Source organism: Syngnathus typhle, linkage group LG4 (assembly GCF_033458585.1).
Source record: "Syngnathus typhle isolate RoL2023-S1 ecotype Sweden linkage group LG4, RoL_Styp_1.0, whole genome shotgun sequence".
NCBI classification, from domain to species: domain Eukaryota; kingdom Metazoa; phylum Chordata; class Actinopteri; order Syngnathiformes; family Syngnathidae; genus Syngnathus; species Syngnathus typhle.
The window spans coordinates 16,093,458-16,104,843 of NC_083741.1; the positions used below are offsets into that span (position 1 = coordinate 16,093,458).

Sequence of the window (11,386 nt, forward strand, 5' to 3'; positions counted from 1 at the left end):
ACCAATTGTTTAGGCTAGTATGCTAGCTCATACTATTGATGAGCCTCTAGTAAAGGTGGTTTGTTTAAATGGAATCATTTCCTGAATTCTAAGCTGTAACAAAGGCTAATGACGCTTTACATTAGCTGCACAAAGTAAATGCATTACGGTCTTCTCTCCTATTGTAATCTGGGACAGGCTCCAGCTCACTCGTGACCCTAATGTGGACAATAGCTTTCGAAAATGGGCGGTACGTTGTACAGTGCAACCACCAAAGTTGAATGTCAGAACCAAATTATCATCTATGTGAAGTCAGCATTATCTTAGAGCTCTAGAGAATTACACTCGGTAATTTTTATGGGTAATTAGGAAAAAGAAACAATACGGTATTATCACAACTTGGTCATCAACTCCTGCAAACCATAGTCAATGGAGAATTAAAGGTTACACTTTTATTTGTTGACAATTTTTTTCAATGTGGGGAAAACAAGACATTATGCGTGCCAATCCTCAACACAATGAGCCATTCAAGTTAATGCAGTGTTTGGAAACAACCGTAACAAGGGAGTGACAAATAAATAGACTTAAAGAAAAGCAAAGATTTCACTGGCTATTTAAAAAAAAAAAAAGATATCACGTGCAAATCACTGTATTAACGTAATAAAAGAGAATCAGTTAAAACATTTAAAACATTTTTCCCCCCAACATACACTGCCAGACCTAGGCCAAAGCTAAAACGTAAATAAATAAAGTTCTGTTCTTTGAAGTACGGCTTCACATTAACGTTTTTTTATCAAAATGCTACCCATTAAGCGTCGCATTCGGCTTTGAAGACTTGAGGCAGCCAAGGCACCATCGATTGGAAGAACGTTGTCTTTCTGCTCCTGAATGTCAGAAACATTTGCTGAAACGTTTTGACCTTTTAGTGTTAGTGGTAGGACTCTTTTTGATCAACGAGTCCTGCAGTGATGGTTCTTAAACCAACACTGACAAAGAGAGCTGGTCTCTTGAGATTCTCTCGTATCAATTTAACCTCTTACACAAACACGCATACATTAGAGGTCAAAGTGTAGCTCAAAGTTCATCATGGTTACGGGTGAGGTCCTCTCCGTAGTTGGTGGCTTGACTTCCGACAAACATGTTCCAATTCTCCAAGATTTCTTCTTTTGTCAACATCTGGTCCTGAAAAACAATGTCATTCTTGTTAGGGATGCATGATTATCATTACGAATGAGATTTATTATCATGATATTCATAACAAATCTGTACATTCATTTTACTCATTGCAAACAAAATTCACAAACACCATCATTTGGAATAACATGACTTCAAAACATAAAATGATGAGTCAAGAAGTTGTACCTTGTCCTGGTCGGACTCGTAGACTAGGTGTCGCGCCTCAGCCTGGGCATGGTCGTAGTTTTGTGGCATTATCCATTGGCGGATTTCCTCCCGGTCCATTTTACCGTCTTTGTTCAAGTCTCTGAAGTCGGAGAACTGATCCCTCTCGGTTTTGAGCCAGTCTGGCTCCGAGCCGCCGTCTTCGTTCGCAAACATGTCAGCTGAAAGCAGACAATGCATTTATGAATATAACCTCCAAGTCAACCGATACTAAAGATAATTTATCAGCATTTGGTACTAGATTTTCAGCAAAATTATAAAATTGCAATTAAATTGTAATGGAACACTTTTGTTTCCAATTATTCAACGCAAACAAGCTCTGGTTGAAACGGATTACTTGAACTCACCAACGTACTCGTCTTCGTCTACAAAGCCGTCGTCGTTCTTGTCAATGTCCTCCAAGGTTTCCTGCATTTGGCACAACGAGGTGATGTCACTAAGGAGGGTCAACGGCAGCCAGAACTTTCACTTTGACTAATAGAGAAACAAGTTGCCTTGGGCCGTGTGACTCAACACGAGGGTCGCTTTACAGCTGGTCTGGCACACTGATGCTACAATTACAAGGAGCACTGCTGATGTGGACCAACACACTCCTCAGCCTCAGGTTTTTTTACGTTTTGAATTGTTTGTTAGCATTAAGCTAAACTGACTTTTTTAAAGCAAAGCTATGTAGTTGTCTTAAGCATATGTAATGCTCTTTTTTTTTTTTGCAAACGCCGGGTCACTTGTATTTTAACGCACCAGTGAAATACAAAAAAACAGGTTAAGCATGTGGCATAAAATGATAAAAAAATGAGGGCGCACATCATTTAATGCTTGAATGATGTTGGAGGTCACAACATTTGTCAACTAAACCGTCCAATGAATGGATGCAGGAACCAACCGATGGTAGCTTGTAACCAAGCCTTCTCTCAAGTGTCAAGTGATGTGATGTGTGAAAGAAGGTGTCAAAACAGGGGAGTCTTTTCCAGCAGGTCAGTGGAACAAACTGACCGCTGATTAACTTCAACCCAAGCCCGATCGGAGAGATGCCAAAGGCTGAACAGTTGCTCAGTACCCGTTTGGTGAAATCATAAAAATGAGCCTTTAATAATTAACTCCGTCAAATGGGTAGTACAACTTTTATGAACACGGCAGCATAGTGCCTTACTGCGAAACATTTCCCACGCAACTGCTCCGCGAGGCCAAATTCATATTTAAAGACAGAGTGTTAAATGGGACAGCCAGTACGTCCCCTCTGGACCCGCTCCACCAAAAATATACAAACTATCATTTGAAGGGCAGACTTAAAATTTGATTTGGGAGCAAGCATCAGAATTTTGCATATTTCAATATGTAGCCCATCTGATGGGACCTGCTGCAGGCTGCACGTGCCTCTTTTTTGGAACAATGTGCTCACAGAAGACTTACCTGCACCACAATCTCCTTCATGTGGTCAAACTCCTCAGGATGCAGGAAGGCCGTGAACTCTTCCTTATCGGCCGCCTGGTCCCCGTTCAGATCGGCTGTTTTGAACCTCCTCTCATCACGGGGAAGCATCTTTTTGAAGCTGAACTGGTCTGTCGTATCGTCAAACTCTTCGGGATTGGCTGAGAGCATGAAGATCCAAACGTGAACTTTACTAAGTTACAAACGGAAATACACGGCTGCAAAAATGTGATGACATGTTGAGGTGATAAAAGAGGAATTATATTGCAGATTGAACCCTCGATGGGTGTTTCCTACCAAGGTAGTATCCGTAGGTGGCTTGTTTATATTCCTCCCACGATATCTTGTCGTCTTTGTTGAGGTCATAATCTGCCCAAACCTTGGCCACATTCTCGTAAACGTAGCGCTTCTGGACACGCTTGATCCACGCTTTGAGCTCATCTGTGGTGATGAGTCCATTGGCGTCGCTGTCGATTCGCCCCACTATTTTACTAGAATGCAAATATCAAGAAAAGTTGAAAACTCCATTACACAAAGGCTTTTTCTCCATCTAGGTTCCATTTGGAGAACACATACTAGTAACTACACATTATTCAGCAGCTCTGATATGTCTCTAAAGTCTGTATATTATTCACAACATGGATTTCAAAACTTTTAATCGCAAGTTATCTGAATTTTAGGCTATGAGAGGAAACTGAGCTTCGGTAGAAAAGCTGGAATGGGAGGGGCAGCAGCCCAATTTAAGACTAGTATTCTTAGACTCCAGCTGCCACGTTGTGATGTACATGGGGTCCTCCCACTCTACAGCGAGCCCCCTCTAGCCACGTAAGAAGCGTCATAGAGTCAAAAGAACCCATTGCATGCGTTTGAATGAAGAAAGTATGGCGTGTATGTTGCTGCTTTGTGGCAGCCATTGAACGTCATCGGCTACAATGCTTCTTTAATGACGATGTATAATTAAAATCAAGTCATTAGGTGTGTGGGAATACGCCGGCAACACAATGATCAAGTTTGCACATTCGCTGGCATGGATTGCACATATTTGTCATGCACTCGCGCTTTGATAGTAAATATTAATGAACAGTTACACGCAAGATACTTGTTCAGCTGGAGTGAGCGTGCCTGATTTACAACAAACACTCACGCTCACACTCGGTGGAAGGTGTGAAACGGCTCAGACATCCTGACTTACCCGAGCCTGTCTTTGCTCTCCTCCTGGGTGAGCTGGTCGAACGTCTTGGCCTCTTCCTTGCCCAGGAAGGCCTCGTGGTCGTACTGGAAGCTGTTGTTGTCTTCTTGGGTCCTCTCATTTAATTTGGTTTCGTGAATAACTCGCTCTTTTCTCGTGGTGGGCTTCCCGTGGGCCGCAGCGGTCCACAGGAGCAGCGTGAACATCAAGATGAACACCTCCATCGTTCAGGAACAAGCACAGGCTTTTGCTTGGAAGCAGGCCACTGGAACTTCGCTCCTCTGCAGTGCTCCTAAACTGGTCCTTCTTTTGCCGTTCAGTGCGAGCCACACATCTGTATTAAACTACTTTAATATGTCACACCACGCTCGGGACAGATCGGTCCGTAACGTCACCGTACCTTAAAGTTTTACGTATTCGACGCAACCCTATTTGCTTGTGGAGAGGACAAAACCAGGCGGTGACTTCCGGTTTACTCCAATCTAGCCAATCAGAGCGTAGTTTTAGGAGGGGCTCACCGACGCTTCTCTACAACCACACACAGCATTGGTCAGAGCGGGACGAGAGGAATTTGGGCGCCACGTTGCAAGCGGCAGACCCAACCGGAAAGGATGTGGCCGCTATCAAAGTCAGCAGTCAGCCTCAGCATCAGGTTGCGCAAAACAAATGAAATACGTTCGTGCGTCAAAGATAACGTATGGGTGTTCAACTTGGTTTAAAGCCATATGAATTCATTGCTGTGTGCAAGCCTGCACCAGCATGCTTGTTTATTTCAACTTTATATTATGGAGCACGCACGGCCAGCACTGGATAGCTCCAAAGTGCTAAAGTCATAATAAGACGTGAAAAAAAATCACAGTTTTTGAATTAAATGAACTAAAATAAACCGACTCAATTAGACAAACAAGCAGTGAATGTTAACTCATTTTTCGAAATGTGAGTCTCAGAACATGTTTGCTTGGACAGTGGGTGTGATCATATCTACTCGCAGAAGAATCACATTACTCATCAACATCCCAACATGCTGTAATGAGAAAGAGCAGAGTCCGTAGCCTCCAAACAACTTGCTGACACTGCCATGCCTAATCCTTGGTCGTGGGCAGAAGAAACATGTATTTTGCCATTCGACATTAGCATAATAAGCCAGCACATGGCACATTGCTGTTTTGCATAAATAGTACACCCTAGTTTATAAAAGGGCCCCGAGGCTAACTAGGCTCTTTATTCAATTAATGAATACTTCATGTATTTAAATTAGTCCTGCCTGGTCAATTCAAATTAGTGTGTCGTCAGATGTGCACAAATATAAAACTGTGTGTGCTTGTGTGTTTTTACCCATGTTGTCAGATGCAGCCTTTAAATTTAAAATGGAACCTCTTAAGTTAAGTCCCCAGTGTTGTATCATTTGGAGTTTAGCAAATAATCTAGCGGTGAAGAAGTCCACAATATTCAAGCAAAATTTAATTCAAACTATCATAGTCAGTCAATCTTGTAAAACTTAAACCTAGTGAGCACCTGAAGTATAAAAATGATGCATTATGAACCACCAAGAACTACCCGCCCCGCTCAAAAATAGTTGGCACGAATAGCATCACCATGAGGATATTGCAATACAGTAGTATATTATATATATATATAAGTCATGATCCAAAATAAGGCACAAGTTGTATTCATAAAGTTGTATATTTAATCTTATAGCAAGCCCGTACCTCACCAAGCGGCAAAAGTTGGCGGTAGTTTTGCGCACGGCCTGTATGTGTCTTTTTTGTCAGCGTTCATCCAAGGTCACAAAGACATTTAGCAGCAGTTTCAATAGCCGCAAACAGTTTTACTTGCCGCAACAAGAAAGACATTGCAATCTTTTGAAATGTTTGCAACCTTTCCGGAACCCTGATGAAAGACCAGCATTCGCAACATGCCCAAACACTCGCGACTTAGTGAGATGCAAATTGTAAGCCACTGTAACATGAAGTTTGAACATCAACACTGGATATAGAAAAGAAATAACTTGAATACTGATTCAATTCATATGTATTGTGCACAAATGCTAAAAAAGTGGAGTACATTTTATTCAACAAACAGTTGTTCTTTTTAAACTCAAACATCAACAACTCGGCACTCAAGGCTCACTAAGCATGTACATATTCAAAAAGAGGAAGCATTGTATATTTTTAAAAATTGTTAAAATACAGTTTACCCACCAAAGACAATATAAATGTTTTAACTGATACCCAAAATGATGTTTGATTATAACCTCCAACCACAGGAAAACCCAGGCCTTGAAACTTTCGCTCTTATGGAGCACGTTGGTAAGTTATCATCGATGTCAAACAACAGTAACATTGCCCGAAACAACTTTCAAATGTTGCAGGGAGGAAGTAGAAGAGTGGCTTTCAACATGAATATTTCACTGTAGGAAAGCACGGGGAATGTGTGTGTGTTTATGTGTGTGTGTGTTGGGGGGGGGGGGGGGGCAGCTACAGGGATGTTCAGTTAACCATGAGATTACACACACACTCTGCAGAAGGCATTTGGTTAATGTAATTAAGAAAACCCTATGGTGGGAGACACACAGCATTAGTGTCCAGGCCGTAGACTTCTCTTTTGGCCTCCTCCTGGCCCACGCTCACAACAGCACATTGGCGATTCTATTAATTTCATGTACTAATCATTGTTTCTGCTTCACAAGCTTCAGAGTTAGTTTAAAGCCTGGGTATTTTATCCAAGTATGCGATTATTATAGCTGCATAAATAACTGAGCTTTATGGAGGTGGATGTGATTGAAGCCAGAATACAGAATAAATGTGTGCTACGTAAATGTTTTAATTAGCTGCTCATGTGTCATTTCTACATTTGCACACCTCTTGTTAAATATATTTGGGAGCAATTCAATACTGTTTTTAGTTTTTACTATATCGTGAAGCGAGTATGCTGCGGAATGGGCTAAGCATAAAGGTATTATCGCTTGTCCATCTACTTTTTTGTCACAAGTCTTGGTCAGATTTTGAAATAAACAAAAACCATGCCATATTTACTACAACTGTTTTATTTAGGCACCCTATTTAGCATTTGTGTTTTCATTCCAGGCTTCTTCTTTTCTACAAATTGGCAGCATGTTCTTTGGAAGCATTCTCTTCCTGCAGGTTTGGGAGGTCAGCCAAAGAATGTTTATTTGACTGAACAATAACAGCGAATATATGTCTCTCATCACACAATTACCCCTCCGCCATTTGCCTTCTCCCCACCATTCTGACTTTTCATAGTTCTAATAACTCACCACCCCCTCTATTCTGAATAGATTAATAAACTTCTCAGTGCTGCCACGGAGGAGAAAAGAAACCTTTGCTCTGTTTAATGACAACTGTAAAGTGGAGGCAATCATGGGATGCCTCCCGTGACATTTTCCCCGGTTCCTGTTCGCTCCACTTATCTCAGACAAATGGCCGCGCCAGGCCGGGCTGAGGCCGCTATCGAGATGAAGCGTTTTCCCCGAGTCATTACGTCTGTCACTGGGGCCATTTCCATATTGAAAAATCTAAAACAATAAATGACACCCAGGCCTTTAATAACTGTGAGGGAATCATATTTGGAAAATTGCATTGAAGCAATAACCTTTTCTCCCTGTAATTAGATGACAGAGGGGTCCTGGTTTTAATTAAGTCAGCAATTTATAGCCCTGTGGCCATACCTCGGTGTGCTGATTAGTATAGGAGGGATCACAGAACAGCGTTGGCTCAATTTGAGAAGATTTGATCTAGTAATTACTGTGTTATATGGCGAAGTCCGCGCCGAGCCTCAGACTCGAGGCTTGTGTGTCGACGCTCTGCTCCGTGAAGCGTGGCCCTTGCCGTCATTACTCACGCTGCAAATATGCGGCGAGCAAGTGTCTGTCTGTATAGGCCTTCAAAGGAGGTCATCAACAGCGGACATAATGTTTGAGGAGCTGTATTAAGGTGGAAGTGGCTTTGTGAGATCCCCCCCCCTCCCATCCCCCGTTTGTCAAGACACGTGTGTTTGTGTGTGCGGGCATCGTTTTTTACGTCCCCTCTTAATTGATTCCCCTGGTCAGTATATTACGCTAACATTTGCACGAGGGGCCACAACAGTTAAGGAAGCTGTTTTAGTGCCATGTTCATAAACGTGGCCATTTACTGTCAATTTATGTCCTGACAGGTCGTAATGAAGACCATGAAAAGAAGATTAGCTGGAGCTGTTGTGCCGAAGCGTCTGGGGACGGCCGTGACGAGACTGCAGGGACTGCCGCCTGTCGTGTGAGCTGGCAGCCTCTGGCGTTCCGCCGCTGTGATTGACATTAATTTCGCTTTTTGGGAAGAATGGTGAATTTGCGCCGAATCTTATGGGAATATGACATTTAGCACATTGTAAGGACGCGCATCTATATAGCCGAACCTGACAATGGTGCACGGCAGTCCCACTTGACATATCAGTACTGACATCAAACAGATGCTCGCGGTCCGTGTCGTTAATTTCATTTGCTCGTCTGACTAACCATAATAATGCCCTCACAAAGGTCTGTGTTACATGTATTGGTGAATTCCACCTGGAGAAAGGTAAGGACCACACGCACAGTTCCTGAGTCTTTTTTTCCCACACGTTACATCATTATCACCCTCGTCCTGTACGATCATGGTCGAGCTGCAAAACACAACGGCAAATACGAGTTTCAAAACTTACACCTGGATGTGATCAGAGTGGAAGAGCATGAAGCCCCCCCCCCCCCCCTGCTCCCTGCAGGACTTCATCCAATCTGAAATGCAAATCCCAGAGGCCTATTGGGAGAATGAGGTTAATTAATCCCACAGGACAAATGAGTGAGCAAGGGGCTGCTCGGCCCCCAAGATCTTCCCTCCGTAAAGGTCACACTTCACAGTAGGAACAACGCATGTGTTGGCCCTCTGTGAACTTCTCATCTCTCCCCTCCAAACATCCAATTTGATCTCTTCTTTCAATCAGTGGACAGCCCTCGGACACGCTAGGACGTTAAGTGCTAATACTAAATGCCGTACCCCAGGCTCTGAATAAGGTTTAGATCCTATGACAAGTTGCCCTCTGAGGCTACAGAGACTGGTGCTAAATGTCCGCTGTTGGCTTTTCATCATTTATGTTCTGATGCTAGATTCTGTCTCCAGGCCTCTTTGTGTCATCACTGTGACCTGTGATTTCAGGGTCATCCCTCATTAAACTTCACTGGAAATGTGTGTGATGAGGACCATAGGACCAGAAAGGGTGCACTGGAAATAATAAAGATTTGGTTACAGCTATTACAAGGCGGCTGTTTAATATTTGCAGTTCCTCATGGGACACTTGTGTTGTCACGCACTTCGAAATACCTAAATGTCAGCGATAAACGGTCACAAGGCCCCGCACATTGGTTCCGTGGCCCGTCTGATGTGTTTCCCTTGCCCTCCATCCCATAGACAGGGCGCAGAGGCGGTTTTGGCTGACGAGCGAGGGTCTCCCATGGGTTGCCACGCGGCTCCTGTCCCCCCTCTCACTCTGCAGCTGGAGCTAGCGGGGCCAGATGCTTCATGGCTGCACCACCCTCTGTCGCCCCTTCCCTCTTCCAGGAGAATGGTGCCCAGAGAGGAGGATGACAAACGCCTCTGCCTCCTCTTACTGACGGATTTGGACGACCTGACTCCAGCCCCGCTCTGTTCCAACCGCCAGCGCAAGATGTTGACTTAATGGAAAAGGAGTTTGGCGCTTGATGGGCCCATATGCGTTTGTATTGGGGGAAATATGGCGGGCCAGCGTGTCTGTGTATCGCTGTGTATCTCGTGCGCTCAGTAGCATTTGGGATTGTGTCTTGTGTGTCGTTTCACGTAGACCAGACTGCCTACATCCATCATGCCATGGCGCACTGGCAGAGAGCAGTACTCAGACAGCTTCACTAACGCGCAGTCAGTTAAATTGCCTGTTAAATTGTCTCGGTCTGTCGCTATCTTAGGTGTAGGTAAAAACATTGCACTTAAAGGCTGCACTTAATAGCACAAATTGACAAGTAAATGTCAGTCAAAGAGGTGAGCGAGGGTAACGTTACAATGCAAAACACCGCAAAGGGTGATCTGCTGGACACTTAAAGGCTATTTAAAAACATAATGTTTAATTTGATTTCAGGGTGATCGCTGCATCCTATTATATTGTAATTCCTCAAAAAGATGCATACAAAGCTGAGGCCAAGCTGAATTGTAGTATATTCATCAGCCGTCACTTTGCTCCTGTAATAATTACAACAATAATTTCAGTGCAGCCCGTGTGACATTTCTCCCTATGCAACCAGATGGAAAATTAAGACTCATTCTTTTAACATTATAGTTAATGGCTGGATTCCCCCCGTGTACCAGCGGAACCAGTAGCAGACCAATTTGAAGGACAGTGCCGCCTGTAAGGCGGGAAGTTAGTCAGCCTCATCTTATTATTACGCAAATGGAGCAAGTAATAAGAGAAAAATGATCTGTAAGGAAATGGAATATCCCTCAGAATCAGTTCAATTGAAATAGGTAAACTTTATAGAAGTGTTTAAATCCAATCCTGACATCTGTGTAATTATTAGAAAACTTTTGAGGGTTTTCAAATAAATCCTGCCTGCAGCAAAAATTCATAGTCATTGTTTCCCCCATTGACACCACACCTCAATATTGTTATGCAAAGGCACCATTATCAATTTCTGTAGCATATACAAGTGTTGCGACAGGTGATCCACCATTTATCGATTAAATTTAATCTACTCAATTTGTAACGACTGTCACATAGGCAAGTCGATAAAACAGTAAACCTTCTGTCAAGAATATTCTGTTTGTTCAGATGACACTTTTATGATTTCACCGCCCCTTACATTTCCCATTTTCAAGTGCCCTTATGAAGTTTGGATTGTTGGGGGAGGCCTTGGGACTAATTAAATAAAACCATTGACCCTAACAATGAAGTAAATGCCCTAACTTAAACGCCATACAGCGGTTCCTGTTAGTTTGTAAAAAGATGCAAGATAATTCTCTTTTCATGCCTATAGTTTTGGTTATATTCTGTTGAACGCTAGGGGGCAGAAAAGCTCCATAGGTGGCAACCATGGCTCGCAGTAGTGTGTTTGAACCAGACAATTTCATCTCCCTGCCTGATGTCTGAGATGATTTGGCAAATAATATGTGGAATTTTTTGTTCCGGTAATTCATGTTCATCACCGCAACACACACGTCGTATCAAAACATTACAAATGCCCAGAAAACCACTTGCTCAGCATTTTAAAGTTATTTTATTTTTGATTGTCATTTGTATGTTGTTATTTTCCAACTTTATTTCACTAAACCTCTATTGTGGATTTTAGGTTATCTGTGGCAAGTCGTTATTATGTTTGGTGGATCGTTTCATGGT

The 11,386-nt window shown here is 42.9% G+C and overlaps 1 protein-coding gene across 1 annotated transcript; it reads right to left on the minus strand.

Moving 5' to 3' along the window:
• Window positions 1-411: 411 nt before the first annotated feature.
• Window positions 412-4,488, minus strand: rcn1 (reticulocalbin 1, EF-hand calcium binding domain). Its single transcript, XM_061277152.1, has 6 exons — window positions 4,001-4,488; window positions 3,106-3,299; window positions 2,791-2,969; window positions 1,728-1,788; window positions 1,342-1,541; window positions 412-1,161 (listed from the first exon to the last, which is right to left on the minus strand). The coding sequence occupies exons 1-6, from the start codon at window positions 4,219-4,221 to the stop codon at window positions 1,054-1,056; spliced, it is 963 nt and encodes a 320-aa protein (XP_061133136.1). The 5' UTR covers window positions 4,222-4,488; the 3' UTR covers window positions 412-1,053.
• Window positions 4,489-11,386: the final 6,898 nt, after the last annotated feature.

Excerpts from the sequence above, each read along its gene's own strand:
- rcn1 (XM_061277152.1), bottom strand. The coding sequence starts at position 4,221 with ATGGAGGTGTTCATCTTGATGTTCACGCTGCTCCTGTGGACCGCTGCG. Across the intron at positions 1,789-2,790 it reads TGAAGGAGATTGTGGTGCAG|GAAACCTTGGAGGACATTGA; the intron begins GTAAGTCTTCTG and ends TGCCAAATGCAG. Across the intron at positions 1,162-1,341 it reads ACGAGTCCGACCAGGACAAG|GACCAGATGTTGACAAAAGA; the intron begins GTACAACTTCTT and ends ATTGTTTTTCAG.